The 20455-nt window shown below is 40.0% G+C and overlaps 1 protein-coding gene across 5 annotated transcripts in view; it reads right to left on the minus strand.

The window, feature by feature from the left end:
• Nucleotides 1–2074: 2074 nt before the first annotated feature.
• The window catches only part of MIPOL1 (mirror-image polydactyly 1), a 298337-nt gene continuing 279956 nt past the window's right edge, over nucleotides 2075–20455 (minus strand). For all 5 annotated transcript variants that reach the window (XM_045014792.1, XM_045014790.1, XM_045014793.1 and 2 more), the window contains one exon: nucleotides 2075–4030. In XM_045014792.1, the coding sequence (XP_044870727.1) occupies nucleotides 3964–4030 (67 nt within the window). In that variant the 3' untranslated portion in view covers nucleotides 2075–3963. The remainder of the gene's footprint in view (nucleotides 4031–20455) is intronic.

The following is a 20455-nucleotide window of genomic DNA, read 5'->3' on the forward strand; positions in this document are numbered from 1 at the left end:
TTAAAGAGGGTTATAACTGATTTCATCTATAGGGTTCCACTAACAAGACTGAGTGGGCTATGAACTTTTCAACTATCAGCAGCTTTCCTGACACCAATGTACAAAACTACGCTATGAGATTTTGGCTGTGGGCTGAATGAAAAACAGTACTAAATGACTAAAGGGCCACAGTTCTGTTCTGTTAAAGTTGACTTGTCACAATATTGTTAATTAGTGAGGGCTTAGGGAAGGCTTACTATGAATATAATTACAGTGCTGAAAAGCATTAATAACATTCTTATTCGGAGACAACGTGACACTATTTACATATTTTATCATGGCATGCATCATGAATGGCTCCCAGTGCTGTCACTCGCTGCACGATCACACAGAGAAATGCACACAATCTCATGAGGGATATGAAATGCATATATATCTCCATGCTACATCGAAGTAATGGTGATACTGCTTACACCAGTAATTACTGTTGTCATAGTCTTTGCCTATGGAAGACAAGCCCCTTCTCTGAACTGGTGGCAAAGGAACTACCACTATCGGGATGTAATCTGATACAGCCTCATCCTTTCCCTATAAATAAGGAGACTAAAAAAACCTGACTGTTTTGCAGTTATATAGTATGTTACACCTTGAAAGTGCTGTACACACATTAACTAATCAATCCTCACAACAACTCTGTGAGGAAAAACAAAAGCAAAATACTACTATCCCCATTTTACAGGTGGGGAAACTTAAGAGGGTGAAATCCTGCCCCCCCATTAAAGGTAATGGCAACACTCCCCTTGATTTTAATGGGCCCAGGAATTCACCAACACTACAGAGATTAAAGGCCTGATCCCATACCACTGAAGTCACTGGGGGTTTAACCGTTCATTTCAATGGGAGCAGGAGCATAAATCAATTTATTTCAATGGGAGTTTACCTAGGCACTTTTGAAAATCCCACTATGTGCCTATCTGATTCTTTAGGTGCCTAGATACCTTTAAAAATCTGGCCCTAAGTGACTTGCCCAAGGCCACACACCAAGCCAGTAGCAGGGCAGGATTAGAACTTAAGAGGTTCTTCACATTTAGAGAAGCCTTCCCAAGCATTTTCCCAAAGAAGACAAATATTCGTAGCTGAATTTTAAAAAAGTGATGGATAATTTAACAATGAATAAAAGTCATTTGTGCTAAAAATCCATGCTAAAAGGTAATCTGATCTCATGCTTCATGGTGTAAGTGGTAACAGAGAGTCAGGAAGGAACTTTCCCTCATATACAACATGGCACAACTGTATTATGGACGGTCATCATCTTGCTCTGAAGAATCAGCTATTGGCCACAACCAGAAAGAGTACATTTGACTTAATGACTGCTGATCTGATCTTGTATGATCAAGCCTACTTTCCTGGATAAAAGGGGAGGATGGAAGCATGATTATGTAAAGTCTGCATGTAAAGGACTAGGAGCTCTTTCATTAGGGAGTCTGTTTTTCATTTGGGGGGGGTATTTTTAGCCATTTTTTTTTTTTAGTTTTATGTAGCTGTCCAAAAATCAGGGTAGATTTTTTTGTGGGCTGTCTCTTTATATACACTGCAATGAGTGATGCATATTATATATACTGTATACTGTATATATACTGTAATGAGTAATTGTATATTATATATACTGTATATATACTGTAATGAGTAATTGTATATTATATATTCTGTATATACTGTAATGGGTAATTTCTTTATAATGTTCCCTAGTGAACTTTAGTACAGTACTGTTTCAAACAGCATTATGTCATAGCGCACTAGGGAACCTTTTGTGCACGCCAGCCACGTCTACATGGACCAATTAATGTGTACTACAGGGATAGGCAACCTATGGCATGTGTGCCGAAGGTGGCATGCGAGCTGATTTTCAGTGGCACTCACACTGCCCAGGTCCTGGCCACTGGTCCGGGGGGCTCTGCATTTTAATTTAATTATAAAATAAGCTTCTTAAATATTTAAAAAAACTTATTTACTTTACATACAACAATAGTTCAGTTATATATTATAGACTTATGGAAAGAGACCTTCCAAAAACGTTAAAATGTATTACCGGCACGCAAAACCTTAAATCAGAGTGAAAAAATGAAGACTCGGCACAGCACTTCTGAAAGGTTGCTGACCCCTGGTGTAATACATTAGTGCACTTTAGAAAGCACATTATTGCTCCATGTAGGCAAGTCCTTAGATACAAGTAACCATTTCCAGTGTTCATTGGATAAACACCAGTTTCATTTTTTGTACTAAGAGCGCTGTACCACTTAAAACTGAAAATCAGAAGCCCTACTCTTAAGAGGGAATCAAGGGGAAAATTCTAGATACACCTAGATAAATGTGAAAGTGATGGCTAGGTCACTCAAGCATGGACAACAACTTCTTTCTTCCTTATTTGGCCATTTCCCTCAAGCAGAATTGGCACAAGGGTGTCCATAGCATGTGGCATGCCACTCAGTACACCACTGGGGGTTCAGTAAGGATATTAGAATAGGGCAGTAGTTGCATCTAATCTAGTGAGAGCAGCATCTTCGAGACAGTAATTACAGGCTCACTTTGAGCACAAGAAGAAGTAGGGCCTGGTGCAGCAGTCATAGGTTCCTCTAGGGTTTTACCAGTTCCCAGGTCTGGAAGCATGAAAGGGTCATCCGTGATTTAATGACTATGGAGGTTCAGAAGCAATAATCACAGTCTGACTTCGGGCAGAGTGGGTGGTTAGGAATCACTCACAGAGTCTCCTGGGGCATAACAAGTACTATGCGCTGGAGGTAAACCTACCTTCCCCTGCAAGTGGCCTAGTTGGGGGACTGAAACCAAAAGGAGCCTAGGTCTGCAGACAAAGAATGCCGAGTGTCTGACCAGAAAGAAGGACCCTGAGTCTGATTCTCCATATTAAATGGCATATTGCAGATTTCTTTCCTTCATTCTTCTATTCTCTTTTTTCATTGCATCTATAAAAGCAATCACTAAAGAGAGAAGACAGCAGAAACACACAAAAGCCAGACGAGGGGGGCTGAGCAGAATGTTCAGAGCTTCCATTTCAAAGAAGAAGGCAAGAAGATTGATATAGAAGAGGTGAGGCTGTTCCTTACACAGTGGAGGTGAACGGCAGTTCCTTTGCCCCAGCAAGGTGGAGTATTAACCCCGTAGAGATTTTTTTTCATAGGAGAGGGAAGAAGAGTGACATATAACAATCAGAATAATCATCTCTACAGCTTCAATACTGATCAATGTAACTACATTTTTACAAATTAATGAATCTACTCTTTTAGTGAAATCTAACTGTACATACGTGTTTATAAGGAGCTGAAATGGATCTGGAGTAGGATTCTGCGCTAGCTATAAAAATTATTTTTAAAGCCATGTGTCTACCTTCCCCATGATGCGTGTACATAATTCTGATTAACAATTACAATACAGAGGGATTATGAGTGTGCATTAGAAGGAAAACATCTCCATGATATTAACATAGAACACTGAATCTGAACCTCTATTATCAATTAAGAAATACATTCAACATTAAAATATTCAGTTGTTTGCAGATTGATACATAGTATAGTAGCTTTACACTTTGCAGGACTGGCCCCTGAAGCAGGCCATATGTGACATGGCCGGGCTATGCCGTGCAGCACACTACAATCCGACAATGTTAACTGAGCGAAGAGACTATTGTTAAAACAGCACACAAATGATTTCCACAATACTCACTGACCATACCACAATACAGCTGCTTAAAGCAAATACATGTTTGCAGAGATACAGTTTGACAAATAACACAACTCAGCAGCAAAGTGGTTAAACATTTATGATTTGATTTTATCTCAGTCTGGAATGTCATTGGAGTGTCCCACTTCTAACAACTGTTTGCTAAGTTAAGGCTTTAGTGTTTACACAGTGCTGAATGAAGCAGCCTGGTCACCAGATGTGAATACTTCCCTAGGCTGGAGCTTTCAATCAGATCACAGTCCTAATGGTCCCTGCTCCAACCTTCTTCCTCAGGACGTCCACTAGCCTTTCCAACCTGAGATGGGAGCAATGGGGGGAAGGGAGGGAAGAAAATAAAAAGGAAGCGAACATTAGGAATGTTCTGGCTGAAAGAGACAGTGTTTGCACTGAACCAAGCAGTCCTGGTGGTGGTCATGCTAAGAAACAAAGCATTACTGTAAAAGACAGACACTAGGGCAAAATGCAGACAACTTGAGAGAAACTTTTAACCGCCAGCCCAACCCAGTCACAGTCAGAGGCGTATATCAACTCATCTTACCTCTGTGTAGTACATACAGTATCTGAGACCCCCATGACACACTAGTTTACACAGGACTATGAATAAATCTTGCTGCAGATATGCCGTGATACATGGGCAGCACATTCAATTCCTGGAGGAAAAAAACAACCCTACTCTGTGGCCGTTGCCTTTACTAAACACAATACTAATTGTCTTATTTTCTTTTAGCACTTGGTACTAAAGCTATGTGTACACTACAAGTGGTACAGTGGCAAGTTTGCAGCACCGCAGCTATGCTGATGTAGCACAGGTGCTTCCTACATTGACAGAAGGGTTTTTTCTCTCACTTTAGTTAATGCATCTCTCCGAGAGGCGGTAGCCAGGTCAACAGAAGAATCCTCAGCTGCACCTACAGTGGGGGTTAGGTTGACCTAACTAAGGTGCTGAGGGTGCCAAATTTTTCACAGCCCTGAGCACCGTAGCTAGGTCGATCTAATTTTTAAGGGTAGACCAAGCCTTAGCTCAATTGTGCAATGTGCTTCGCACATACTGTATTTTTACCTCTAAAAATCCCATATGTGTTTATATCAAAATGTCTTTTCAAAATACATGTAAGTCCAGTTTCTGAGTTGAGAGTGTGTAAGATGTTATGTCTACACTGGTTCATATGTTTTGAATTGATGATACAAACAAGAGCATATAATAATTTAGGGTCAAATCCTGCAAAATGCTCAGAGTCCTCAATTCCCATAGACTTCAATGCAGTGGGAGTGAAGGTGCACAGTGCCTCACAAGATCAGACTCTTCCTGGCACATAACCAAACCCAAATTCTAAATTCGTCCAGGAGTTTTCAGTCACATGCATTTTTCTTAAGCACTCCAATGAAAGCGTATTTAGCCATTTCCTCGGTTTATCTATTTTTTTATGTAATCCTCCAATGAAGATTCTCCCACAAATAAACACAGAGCATAAAGCTGGACATTGAGGGAAAGGGAATATTTTCAGTGCCTATGCCAGTTAACAAGAGTTGTGACTTGTGAGTCCAATTAGCTGCACATAACACTGAAAGTTTACCATCTTTTTGGGTCGGAGAAGATGTTGTGTGTATATGTGTTGTATACTGCATAACATTGGTAACATAAATACATATATACATATATACTGCACAGCACTGGAACATAAATTCAATATAAAAGTAATTCAACCCCTTTAAAGCTGAAAAATGCATTTGATCTAATGGATGCATTAGTGACTTCAGTGCAAAAGAATTAGTTCATGCTTCTTGGATTTACTGCCACAAGTTATAACATCTGATACTCACTGATGTGTACAATTAGGTACTGAAACACTCACATTTTCCAGGAACCTCTCAGCACCATGAAACTACACCTTTTATTGTGCTATTCAGATGGCTTAAATCCTGAAACCAGATTAGGAACTCACTACCCAAAAGCAATTGAGGGGAAGATTATCAACAGGCACCAGGAAATGACACATGGAAAATGTAGATGGTACTAGTTGCATTTTCCACAGTGAAGGTACTGGAGATGCAGTTTTTATGTCTGTGTAGTTTCACATTTTAAGTATTAGCATAGGTAGTATAATTACAGGTTAACTATTCCTCCTCTTCCCCTTCCCCCTTGTCTATATATCTTTGTCATTTTTTCTTTTGTCTTTTATTTTCTATAATTTCCATTATTTGCCATAATACATGCATCTACAGGAGTTCATCAAACTTTTGAGGGTGAGAGTCAGGCAGGAAACAACTTACCCACCATGATCAACACAACTCTCATAAGTCAGTTGTTATGCAGTTTACCCTAACCAGAAATACTTTTCCAGGCTGGCTAAATGAGTGGCTTTTAAGTTCTAGAAGATCTAAGGATTTTACCTCATAGCTACATGATAGGCTATATTTTTCTTCCCTGTTACTTAGAAGTTCATATATTTTATCATTTCCTATTTCAGGGACAATAATTAAAATAACTTGGAATATAGCTGTGAAAATTTTATGATGTAATGTTTTTCTTTTGGAAAATGCTGATTTGACAAAATCAAAACATTTCATGGGAGTGCATCTATTTTATTGAAATTTTTGATGGGAAATTATTGAAACACTTCATAGGGATGAAACAGTCCATTCAGACTTCATCATTTTGATAACAAATATGTTATTAATGAAATGTTTCAACTTTTACAACAGTAAAAACAATAAAATTGTAAAAGTCAAAATGATAAAGTTGAAACAAAATGATTTGACCTTATTGAAATGAAATCTTTTAATTAAGTCCAAATGAAATATTTCGTTTCACAGGAAAATTCCAAGATTTCTACTTTTCATCCCAATGGATTGTGATGGGATGTTAGATGGGGTGGGATCTGAGTTACTACAGAGAATTCTTTCCTGGGTGTCTGGCTGGTGAGTCTTGCCCACATGCTCAGGGTTTAGCTGATCGCCATATTTGGGGTTGGGAAGGAATTTTCCTCCAGGGCAGATTGGCAGAAGCCCTGAGTTTTTTCTGCCTTCCTCTGCAGCGTGGGGCATGGGTCACTTGCTGGAAGATTCTCTGCACCTTGAAGTCTTTAAACCGTGATTTGAGGATTTCAATGGCTCAGACACAGGTTTGATACAGGAGTGGCTGGGTGAGATTCTGTGGCCTGCATTGTGCAGGAGGTCAGACTAGATTATCATAATGGTCCCTTCTGACCTTAAAGTCTATGATTCTATGAAACACAATTTCAAAATCTTTTCCCATGGGACGGGAATTCCATTTTTCAACCAGCTCTAATTTGAACAATCGAAGTCAATGGAGTGATACCAATTCACATCAGCTGAGGATCAGACCCACTGTATCTTATCTGCTTTCCATCTGCAGGAGATATGCCCTCTTTCATTGAATAGACATCAGTTCCCCATCCTTCACTGACCAGGAATCGCCTAATGTCTCTGCAAAAGATCTGGGAGATATCCAAGAAGAGCAGCTTTGATGGCTTTTTTAGGTTAAGGATTAAGATGACATTTTTAATCTTCACGAATGGGGGCTGTAGGCAGGGCCAATTCTGGGGGTGGGCAAGCAGGGTGGTTGTCCTGGGTGCCAACTTCCAGGGGTGCTGAAGTGCTGTGCTGGTTTCTTCCCCACTCTGATCCTGAATGGCTGGTTGTGTTTTCTCCACTTTCAGCTGCTGTCGGGGAGCATAGTCCTAAAACATTTTCTCTCCTGGCTCACAAAATGGCTAGGGCTGCTGCTGGCTCTAGACCTGTTCAGGCCCACAAAGCTCAGTGTTATTGGAATATGAAAAGGGAAGGAGGCCAGGCCTGATTTCGATGTCATCATTCACCTCCCTTTACTTTTAGCAGCTGCTAGGACCTTTGGATGTCACAGACATCTTCTTTATTATGTTCAATAGCATCGCAACAACCTTCTCAGCCTCTTTAGGCACCTATGAAAATCTCTCTCATACTAGTACTTGACCCCAGGATAAGACAATCCCTGCTATGGAACAAGAGCGATGAAGAAACTAATCTGATGCACTAAAAGTCTGAGATTTGAGGGTTCATTATTTTTTTGAAAACAGAAACACCTGATAGTGTGATTATTTAAATCACTGTTGTATTAAAAGCAATGCTTTGCAGCTGCACACTTGGGGGAAAAACTACAATGGTTTCAGTTATTTAAGTACCTTTAAGATCATAAGGTAAATATGGAATAGAGGTCAATGTTTAAACTTTCTCCTGCAAGCGTGCTTAGATACGGAGATATTGTCACAATTTTGTGATCAACCAATGGCAATGGACACCAAAGTAGACAAGTTAGTGAAGAGTTGCCCATATTTGAAAAGAAATACCAGTAGGATGAAAGTTGCTGTCTTCTGTTTAACCTTGCAACTGTCAGGCCTCATTGAAAATAATGAGGCTTAACAATCATAGCTTCTGCTCTTCAGATGAATGATGACTGCAATCATCAGAATGAGGTATCCAGCACGAAGTACAAACTATGCAGAGCTTATGTGCCTTTTATTTCAGTCCTGTATGGATTTGCATTTACTTATTATTAGAAAAATGATTATTAATAGTAGGAGATTAAGAAACCGCATCTCTAACATGGATCTAAACAATTCTGTGAAATAAAAAATAACAGCTAATTATGAATTAAATCACAAAGACGGTGAAATTCACCTTTATGCAAAGAGCCAGCAAAATGCCTACTTGTACCCCTAAAAGCCCTCTTAATCCCATAACATAGTGCTCTGGCCTAAATCAGTGTTAACAACCCCTGGTACAAGCCTCAGGACTCAGTTTTGGGAACTATAATTCTGTGTCCCTGTTGTCCATCACAGAGCCCAATTCTGCCACCCTTACTTACAGGGTAGCACCTTTCTCTGTGAATAGTCAACTAAAGTTAATGAGACTCCCTGTGTAGTAAGGTATTACCCAGAGTGAGTAAAGGTGACAAAATTGGGCTGCTGCAGATTTCCTGCCTCCCTTTCAAGGTTGTGCCATCTAATCCACAGTGGAGCTTGTTGCTCCAAATGCCATTCTTATGACAGAGATAGTAGCCTAAATTCCATTGTGCACGCATAGCTGAATGGGAGGTGTAGGAAACTAGTTGGTACACCAGATCTCTTAACTGAGGTAATTTTTAATAAAAAGGATGGATGCCAATAGCCTATAGGAAGTAATATTAAGAACATAAGAATGGCCATACTGGGTCATACCAATGGTCTATCTAGCCCAGTATCCTGTTGTCCAACAGTGGCCAGTGCCAGATGCTTCAGAAGGAATTAACAGAACAGGGCACTTTCTTGAGGGATCCATCCCCTGTCATCTAGTCCCAGCTTCTGGCAGTCAGAAATTTAGGGACATCCAGAGCTGGGGTTGTGTCCTTGACCATCTTGGCTAATAGCATCAATGGAACTATATTCCCTGAACTTAATTATTTTTTGAACCCAGTTATAGTTTTGGCCTTCTCAACATCCCCTGGTAACCAGTTTCAGAGGTGACTGTGTGTTGTGTGATGAAGTACTTCCTTATGTTTGTTTTAAACCTGCGGCCTATTAATTTCATTGGGTGAACCCTAGTTCTTGTGTTATGTGAGGGGGTAAATAACACTTCCTTATTCACTTTCTCCTCAAAATTCATTATATGCCTCTATACTATCCCTCCCTTAGTAACTACTTTTCTAAGATGAACAGTCCCAGTCTTTTTGCTCTCTTCTCATATGGAAGCTGTTCCATATCCCTAATAATTTGTTGTCCACCTCTGTACTTTTCCCAATTTAATATATATTTTTTGAGATGGGGTAACAAGAACTGTATGCGGTATTCAAGGTGGGGGCATACCATGGATTTATATAGTGACACTATGATATTTTCTGTCTTATTATCTATCAGTTTCCTAATGGTTCCTAACAGTGTTAGCTTTTTCGATTGCCACTGCACATTGAGCTGATGTTTTCAGAGAACTATCTTTGATGACTCCCAGATCTCTTCTTGACTGGTAACAGATAATTTAGACCCCATCATTTTGTACATATTAGGGCTGTCAATTAATTGCAGTTAACTCACGCGATTAACTAAAAAAAATTAAGCACGATTAATCGCACTGTTAAACAATAGAATACCAGTTGAAATGTATTAAATATTTTTGGATGTTTTTCTACATTTTCAAATATATTGATTTCTATTAAAACACAGAATAAAAGTGTACAGTGCTCACTTTATGTTATTATTTTTATTACAAATATTTGCACTGTAAAAATGAAAAAATTATAAAAGAAATAGTATTTTTCTATTCACCTCATACAAGTATTGTAGTGCAATCTCTTTATCATGAAAGTGCAACTTACAAATATAGATTTTTTGTTATAAAACTGCTCTCAAACCAAAAAAAACCCCCAAAAAATGTAAAATTTTAGAACCTACAAGTCCACTCAGTACTTCAGGTGACATTGTAAATAAGATGCTGTTGCCTGCTTCTTATTTACAATGTCACCTGAAACTGAGAACAGGCATGTGCATGGCACTTCTGTAGCTAGCATTGCAAGGTATTTATGTGACAGATATGCTAAATATTCATATGCCCCTTCATGCTTCGGTCACCATTCCAGAGGATATGCTTCCATGCTGATGATGCTCATTAAAATATAATGCATTAATTACATTTGTGACTGAACTCCTTGGGGGAGAACTGTATGTCTTCGGCTCTGTTTTACCCACATTCTGCCATATATTTCATGTTATAGCAATCTCGGATGATAACCCAGCACATTTGTTTTAAGAACACTTTCACAGCAGATTTGACAAAACGCAAAGAAGATACCAATGTGAGATTTTGAAAAATAGCTACAGCACTTGACCCAAGGTGTAAGAATCAGAAGTGCCTTCCAAAATCTGAGAGGGACAAGGTGTGGAGCATGCTTTCAGAAGTCTTCAAAGAGCAACACTCAGATGCAGAAACCATAGAACCTGAGCCACCAAAAAAGAAAATCGACCTTCTGCTGGTGGCATCTGACTCAGATGATGAAAAGGAACATGCATCAGTCTGCTCTGCTTTGGCTCGTAGTCAAGCAGAATCCATCATCAGCATGGATGCATGTCCTATGGAATGGTGGTTGAAGATGAAGGGACATATGAATCTTTAGTTCATCTGGCACACCTGCTACAACAGTGCCATGCAAACGCCTGTTCTCACTTTCAGGTGACATTGTAAACAGGAAGCGGGCAGCTTTATCTCCTGCAAATTGTAACCAAGTTTGTTTGTCTGAGCAATTAGCTGAAGTACGACTGAGTGGACTTTTCGGCTCTAAAGTTTTGCATTGTTTTATTTTTCAACGTTACAATGTACAGTTTTTTGTACATAATTCTACTTTTGTAAGTTCAACTTTCATGATAAAGAGACTGCACTACAGTACTTGTATAAGGTGAATTGAAAAATACTATTTATTTTGTTTTTTACAGTGCAAATATTTGTAATAAAAATAAATACAAAGTGATCACTGTACCCTTTGTATTCTGTGTTGTAATTGAAATCAATATATTTGAAAATGTAGATAACATTCAAAAATACTTAAATAAATGGTATTCCATTATTGTTTAACAACATGATTAATCACGATTAATTTTTTTAATTGCTTGACAGCCGTAGTACATATGTATTCATTCATTTTGTATATTTGTTTTGATATATTTAGGTGAAGTTGCAAACATTTATTACGTTTGTCTATGATCTTGCAAAACAGGATGAATTAATCGTTTCACTACTGTGCATCTTATACTGTGAAGAAATACCTTGCGGAGGAGGTGCTCTTCTGAGGATAACTAAAATGTATAAGACAACACTTATCCCAAAGAATAAGCATAGATAATGACCCAATTTGCTTCACCTTTTAAAGTTACCCAAAGAGTACACTCAGGAAAAAGATGATTCTGACCTTTCAGTGAAGATTGAACATGCATGACTGACTGGTGGAAAAAAAAATCAGCTCTAGTGACCAAGGTCCAGATGTTTAAAGATATTTAGGGCCCAGAAGATAACAGATAGGCTCATAATGGAGCTCTCAAAAGTGCTTAATCTTGTTGGCACCTAACTTGCATTGATTTCAATAGGACAGGCACCTAACCTGCTTAGGTATTTTTAGAAATTCCATGAGGCACCTATTTTCATCGTTAGATGCCTAAATGCCTTTGAAAATCTAGCTCTAAGAGATTATTTCACCTTACAAATATCACTTTACTGCTGTGCAATTTCTTTTTGCTATATTGTATCTATGTATTCAAAGACCTATGTTAAAAGAAAAAAAAACCACTGGGCCAAATTATGTCCTCATAAGGATATGTACTGCTCCTCCTTTAGTCCTATTGAGCTGCACATTCCAAGGGCAATAAATTCCATGCTTAAAGAATGGATAAAATTTGCCATATTTGAAGAGCATAAAAAGGAGTGAGAAATATTCTTTATCTTATTTCTATAGTGTCTACCTAAGTGCTTCTCCTAATAACCCTGCACAATAAGAAAAGTCCTACAGGCAAAGACATCTGCAAAGCTGGTACATGAGTATTTCTTACTTTAGCAAGAGATGTTTTGCCTTTAAGACTCTTGAGTTGTGCTAGACTAATGGTGCTCTTTTTTTATATGAAGTTGGAGTTAATTCTAGGCCAAAACCAAGGAAATCTGTGGCTGAATGTACAGTAGTGGCAAATAGCTTTATTGGTGGAGTCTGCTACTGTGATGTTACTAGGTGGAATAAATTCTTCATGAAATGTTCATAATCTTTGCGAAGAAGGTCCCATCTACAGAAGCAGACTGCCTAAGCAGTCAGAGATCTCTTTCCCAAGACACAGTCTGCTTGCTTGCTTATGCAGTTACTTTAGATTTGTGCTCTCTTGTCCCTTACGTATGCTGTTCTGGTTTGAATACTGGATGTGGTTAGACAGTTCTAGGTGCTTGACTGATTTGATTTTTAGTAGATTTATGGATTTTCCTTCATTGATGTTTCTTTTTGGGTTGCCATGACTGGAAGTTTCGGTACCCAATGACTGGAAGTTAGCTAATGTAACGCCAATATTTAAAAAGGGCTCTAGGGGTGATCCCGGCAATTACAGACCGGTAAGTCTAACGTCGGTACCGGGCAAATTAGTTGAAACAATAGTAAAGAATAAAATTGTCAGACACATAGAAAAACATAAACTCTTGAGCAATAGTCAACATGGTTTCTGTAAAGGGAAATCGTGTCTTACTAATCTATTAGAGTTCTTTGAAGGAGTCAACAAACATGTGGACAAGGGGGATCCGGTGGACATAGTGTACTTAGATTTCCAGAAAGTCTTTGACAAAGTCCCTCACCAAAGGCTCTTACGTAAATTAAGCTGTCATGGGATAAAAGGAAAGGTCCTTTCATGGATTGAGAACTGGTTAAAGGACAGGGAACAAAGGGTAGGAATTAATGGTAAATTCTCAGAATGGAGAGGGGTAACTAGTGGTGTTCCCCAAGGGTCAGTCCTAGGACCAATCCTATTCAATTTATTCATAAATGATCTGGAGAAAGGGGTAAACAGTGAGGTGGCAAAGTTTGCAGATGATACTAAACTGCTCAAGATAGTTAAGACCAAAGCAGATTGTGAAGAACTTCAAAAAGATCTCACAAAACTAAGTGATTGGGCAACAAAATGGCAAATGAAATTTAATGTGGATAAATGTAAAGTAATGTACATTGGAAAAAATAACCCCAACTATACATACAACATGATGGGGGCTAATTTAGCTAGAACGAGTCAGGAAAAAGATCTTGGAGTCATCGTGGATAGTTCTCTGAAGATGTCCACGCAGTGTGCAGAGGCGGTCAAAAAAGCAAACAGGATGTTAGGAATCATTAAAAAGGGGATAGAAAATAAGACTGAGAATATATTATTGCCCTTATATAAATTCATGGTACGCCCATATCTCGAAAACTGTGTACAGATGTGGTCTCCTCACCTCAAAAAAGATATTCTAGCACTAGAAAAGGTTCAGAAAAGGGCAACTAAAATGATTAGGGGTTTGGAGAGGGTCCCATACGAGGAAAGATTAAAGAGGCTAGGACTCTTCAGCTTGGAAAAGAGAAGACTAAGGGGGGATATGATAGAGGTATATAAAATCATGAGTGATGTTGAGAAAGTGGATAAGGAAAAGTTATTTACTTATTCCCATAATACAAGAACTAGGGGTCACCAAATGAAATTAATAGGCAGCAGGTTTAAAACAAACAAAAGGAAGTTCTTCTTCACGCAGCGCACAGTCAACTTGTGGAACTCCTTACCTGAGGAGGTTGTGAAGGCTAGGACTATAACAATGGCTATTAGCTAGGATGGGTAAGAATGGTGTCCCTAGCCTCTGTTCGTTAGAGGATGGAGATGGATGGCAGGAGAGAGATCACTTGATCATTGCCTGTTAGTTTCACTCCCTCTGGGGCACCTGGCGTTGGCCACTGTCGGTAGACAGATACTGGGCTAGATGGACCTTTGGTCTGACCTGGTACGGCCATTCTTATGTTCTTATGTACACTGGAGGTGGGCTCCAGATTTCCAGAGGCTGATGTCTACTCTGATTATGAATAATTCTGAATTATACAGAAGTTTCCTTATTAAAATATATTTAAAAATTCTTAATGACAGAAACTTTAATATTAGCTATAGGGCTCTACTCACTGCTCTTTCAGTTCACTCCTCCAACAGGAGACCAGATGAGGGAATCCAGCTTTAAACTGGGGTTGGACTTACTATAAGATCTACTGACGAAGGGTGAGAGATGTGCTGAATCAGCGCATTCCCCCCTGTGCCCCTTCTCTGGCCTGAGCTGCCACTTTTATGGTGGACAGTGACATTTAGCCACAAACCTGAGTAAGGGCTTGTGTAGAGCTGCACTGCTCCAAGGGGATCACTGTGGAGATTACAGCTCAGGTCTACCTAAAATGTACCTCTACTAGATAATAGCATCCTTCAATTAGCCTTATGTGCTAATCTGCACAGCAATACATAGACTAGGGCAAAACAATAGCTTCTACCTGCAGATGGATGATAAAAGCAATAAAAACAAAACCCTTGTGGATTTTGAAATACTATATAAAGGCTTATAAACCTACACTCTAACCTTTGGTTATCTGTCCAACAGATTAGATTAGGCTCTGGCCATGAAGATGGCCTTACTTGGGTGCTTGATGGCTTCTTGTGGAATGTATTTTGCTGACATTAATGCCTCTCCCAAACCCAACAGTTCTGACACATTCCATGACGAGTAAGAGGCAGTAGACAGAAAGAGCGGGAGATGTTGGTGTTTAACAGATCAAGTGGCAGATCTGCTACAATCCTGTAACAGATTATTTATCGGATAAAGCCTTGATATGGTTTAGAGGCATCATGCGGCTTTCCTCACACTTAACAAATATTCTTCTACATCATGTCTGGATGTCTTTCTGAACGAAACACTCTGGTCTCAGTCAGAAGTTATGAACTGGATGCAGGAATTACTGGGTGAAATTCTAGGGCCCATGTTATGTTGGAGGTCAGACAGGATGAATAAAATGGTCCCTTTTGGCCTTAAAACTTAAGAACGTAGAGACTGACTAAGCAGAGCCTGTTAGCTCTAAATCACTTTATACCACCGTGATGAATTAACCTACTCCAGGAACTTTCACCAACTACTGACTGGCAAGCACTGTTTGTTATGTCACTTCAGTAAGTATGTTCCAATGAGCTCCCGGGCTTAAATTTGGCAGTGGAAGCTATTGTCTCACAGTTACACACTGACCTAAAAACAAGCATTTCTAATAAAACTCCTTCAGCGGTTTCTCTATCAGAAAGAATAATTTTGTACTGGATAAAATTTAGAGGTAAATACAGCCAGTTGGGCTCTTTTCAAAATAAATCTGGTTTACATGGGCCTTGGCTAAAATATTAAATATTGTTCTGTGGCCCACAATAGCTAATCTTGCCAAATAGTTTCCCCCTATACCTTCTGTCTCAAAGATTATGAGCCTGACATCAGCATTGCCATGTACCTTCTACCATCACTTAAATCAAGGAAAAGTTGAGTGTCAAACACTACCATTCTGTTTTTATAGTGTTTTACTCCCAATGGAGAATTAGGCCCTGTGTCCGTATTTGGGACTTAAGTCATTCTTGCTAAGGGTAAGCTGTTCCCCTATTTTAGAGTACTTACTAAGAAGTGCATTTACAACTGGGTTTCAGTACAACCAGCCTCCCATTTATTTATCTTTTAGAGTGCATGCTCTTTGGAGCAAGGACTGTCTTTATTTGCTGTACTGTATCATTCTGTGCAAGTTGTTGACACTAAACAAATAATAATAATTAGAATAGATGATAGATTCAGATATTTAAAGGCCAGAAGAGACCATTAGATCCTCCTGGCCACAGAATTTCATCAAGTTATCCCTTTATGGAGCCCAATAATTTGTATGGTAGCTTCATTAGTGGCCTATTGATCCCACATGTATATTAGAAACCACTTTCTAAATTCTTTCTTTACATGTGACTTACTTTATACTGGTTTCTCCATGACAGTTTGTCACTGACAATTATTGCTTCAGATCATTTAGTTCCATAGTTTGTTCTGTTCCTTGTAGAGTTCATATACAAAATCCTGGCATCAGAACATGTGTCTTGGAATGACCACATTTTCACAGCTTTTTTGCTTACATTAACTGGGGGTTTATTTGATTTACATACCAAATATTTACTGGAACAATTCTGTCTGTCACATGCATAAGAAAAACTAGCAGTTTTGCCTTTCAGGTCAGATAGCTTTACCATAGAAAGCCTTTGTGCCAAAGTATTTATTGGTTTGAAGGGAGGAGAAATAACTACTTCCTATCAACCCCAGAAGAATACTCGCCTTTCATTTTGGTAGTGCTGTTTGATGTTATTAAAAAGTCATGAACTCCTGAAAGGCTCAGTCTCTCTCCTAACAGTTCCCCACCCTTCTCTCAAGAGCATTCCTTCCAGAGAAAAGCTGCATTTGTATCTAGCTGTGATATTCACGTGCAGCACAGCATTTAAGAGCAGATTCTCAGCTGGCATAATCAGCATATTGACTCCAACAGAACTATGACGATTTACATCAGCTGAGGAGTTGTTTCAATAATATTTTTGATAGGGTCACTTATTTTCTGCAGTTTCCGTGTTATATACAATCCATTTAGCAAGACAACCAACATTCTTTTTAGCAGTTGTATTTACTGCTGCTAAAGCTGACAGGTGTCATAAGATACCCACACAGACAAAAGACAAGTTACTGGCAATATGGAAGAATGGTGTGGGATACCAGTAGCTCTGTGGGATCTTTCAAATCTAAGCTAGGACCCTGAGGTGGTTGCAAGGTCCCAGATGAGGGTTTTTCTGTTTGTATGGCTGTTTTAAAGAACTATTCTTTGGATCCTGTAGTATTTCTTCAGGTTACAGAACAGATAGTACTTATCTGCAATGGAGCCAAAGGTAAGCCCTTGCTGAGCCTGCTGGGCAATGCCCAAAATCCATTTCTCTTTTTAACATCAAAACTGACTACCGCAGCCTGCTGTGCCTATTGTCACCATGTAGAGTATTCATAAACTCTAGGTTGGAGTATGTGGTCATGGAACAATCATGGAACAGATGTTTTTCTTTCCACAAGAGATGAGGTTTGTGATCACAGAGATTGAGACTGACAGTGAGAAAGCTTGCCTACTAGCCAATAAACTGAACCAGTATGAAGCTGAGAAAGCTAATAAAGCTATACACAGATTGTAAAGTAATAAGATCAAGAATACGAGGGTCTCATTTTTTGTTTTGTTTTTAAACCACTGAAAAAGAATAAGATGATCAAAGCAACAAGATCAGGGTTTGAAATTTTCTCTGTTCCTAAGTCCGGTAGTTGCTATATTCAGTCTTGGATCAGTGCCTGCTAGACTGAGGCTAGGTCTACACTGGGGGCGGAGGAGGGGGTCGACCTAAGATACACAACTTCAGCTACGTGAATAGCGTAGCTGAAGTCGGTGTATCTTAGGTTGATTTACCTGGCCGTGAGGACGGTGGCGAGTCGACTGCTGCTGCTCCCCTGTCGACTCCACTTCCGCCTCTCGCCATGGTGGAGTTCTGGAGTCAATGGCACAGCGATCGGGGATCAATTTTATCGTGTCTACACTAGACGCGATAAATCGATCCCTGATAGATCGATCACTACCTGCCGATCCGGCGGGTAGTGTAGATGTACTCTGAGGGACAGTGACAGATTTTAATGACCCACTGTCTCTCAGACACCAGGGTTGGAAAATGTGAGTCCAATCATAGCGAGCTGAGAATTCTGCCCTTTCAATGCAGGGCTAGCTCTAGGGCTTCTTATGGGAAACAGGCAAACATCCTGCAGCGACCCACACTAGCAAATACGGGACAGCAATCCCTATTCCAAAACACCTCTCCCTCCAGGGATGCACGTTAGTCCCCCACTAGTAGTGTGGAGGGCTTCTAATAATAAAATACACTATTTTTAAGGCTAAGATTTTGTCATGGTTATTTTTATAAAAGTCACGGACAGATCACAGGCAATAAACAAAAATTCACAGAAGCTATGACCTGTCTGTGACTTTTACTGCAGCGGCTCCATGGTTTCCCCCACTACCATGGAAGCTGTGGGGATCCCCTTCTGCCTGCGGCAGCTGGAAGCTGAAGGGTGGGCCTCCCTCCGCCCATGGTGGCTGGGAGCTGCAAGGTAGTCATATTTCCCAAAGAAAAAACAGGACACCCCCAGCTGCTCGCCCAAGGTGCCCCCTCATCCTCCCCCGACAAGAGGCTGTTGCCCGTTGCTGGAACCCTGAGGAGGGGCCCTCTCAGGAGTCTGTCACCTGTAGCTGGAACTTTGCAGGGGGTCCCGGTTGCTGCCATCACCTGTTGCTGAAACCCTGCCAGGGTTCCGCTGATTGCCAGCTCCAGAGTCCCGCAGTCCCTGGGGCTGAAGCAGAGGATGTCACGGAGGTCTCTGGAAGTCATGGCTTCCGTGACTTCCACGACCTCCATGACATAAATATATCCTTAACTATTACCACTACTTAGCACTTAGAGTGCGTTTTACCAAAAAAAAGTGCTTCACAAAGGTGAGTGAGTAACATTAGCTCTATTTCTCAGATGGGAAAATGGATGGGCAGAGAAGTTACCAGTAAGTGACTTGCTCAAGCTCAAACAATAAACCAGTATGGCCCCAATCCTGCAAACACTTAATGCATGTCTTTAACTTTATTCACAAGTAGTCTCATTGAGTAGGATTGCTCAAGCGTGCAAAGTTAAGCACATGCATAAGTGTTTGCAGGATCAGGACTGAAGAAAGCTGGGAATGGACCCCCTCTCTTTTGGCTCCCAGTCTCATGGCCTATCCATGTTCGTACTTGGGGATCTAGAATGCTTCCAAGTTTGGAGAACTCTCTTAATGATGCAGCAAAGAATCCTGTGGCACCTTATAGACTAACAGACGTTTTGCAGCATGAGCTTTCGTGGGTGAATACCCACTTCTTCGGATGCTTACATCCGAAGAAGTGGGTATTCACCCACGAAAGCTCATGCTGCAAAACATCTGTTAGTCTATAAGGTGCCACAGGATTCTTTGCTGCTTACATCCGAAGAAGTGGGTATTCACCCACGAAAGCTCATGCTGCAAAACATCTGTTAGTCTATAAGGTGCCACAGGATTCTTTGCTGCTTCTACAGAACCAGACTAACACGGCTACCCCTCTGATACTTGTCTCTTAATGATATGTATCAGAGGGGATATGCTGCAGGAATTGGAATTAATACAATAATATCTTCTGTTGGAGATTTTTGCCCTCTTTAGAAATACTCAAAAATGACCTAAAAACGGATTATCTGACAACTGTAAAAACTTTTTAAAGCATAAAAATCAGTTCTATAGAATTTTGTGTTAGTTACACAGTAAGCCAAATGGTGTATTTTTAAAAGTCTCTAGGGAAGCTGTGATTATCTTTAAACTTTAAATGTTAATGCCACCATTCTAATGCCTCTCTGCATGCTTCAGACAAGTCCTCCTTGTAAGACCAGATCTGACCTTCTTGTCTGTCTATTCCATGTCAGCTTCACCTCTCTTATGTGTGCCCTAGTCAAATCTTGTTTACAATGAGGTTTGCAAAATTGCAAATACAGTTACACTGCCCAGGTTTGTGTTTCTCGAGCGCATCCCGCCAAGACGTAGTTTTGGCGGTCTCTGCTTAAAACACTAAACACCCTCTTGACACTGTAAACAATGAAGACAAGATTGTGTTCTTTCTTGATTCTGTGCATATTTTACAAACACAGAGGCAGACTCTTGGGCTCTAGACAGCTCTTATTTGTCTTCTCCCTTCTCGTAGGTAGCCGTACCATTATCACTGAGAGCAACGGGGAGTCTATGGAGCAAATTCTTCCCGTCCCCCCACCCCAAACCACCATCAATTCCCCTTCAATATTCTTTTAGAAAAAACCTTTTTTTTATGTAGGCGTGATGTATTTTAGTTGATTTTCCCTCCTGGCATAACTGAGGTGATGTCGCCCAAGCTGAAATGGCAGAGATGGTGCCATAGAGAGATCAAATGACAATGGGAAAGGGTTTGGAGGCACAGGAACGTAGTTAGTTAAGCTCTCACTTGTGATAACTCCCTCATGACAGATGACAGATGAGTAGCCCAAACTGCCCAACCTTCTGGCAGAATCCA

Source organism: Mauremys mutica, chromosome 4, assembly GCF_020497125.1.
Source record: "Mauremys mutica isolate MM-2020 ecotype Southern chromosome 4, ASM2049712v1, whole genome shotgun sequence".
In the NCBI taxonomy this organism is placed as follows: Eukaryota; Metazoa; Chordata; order Testudines; family Geoemydidae; genus Mauremys; species Mauremys mutica.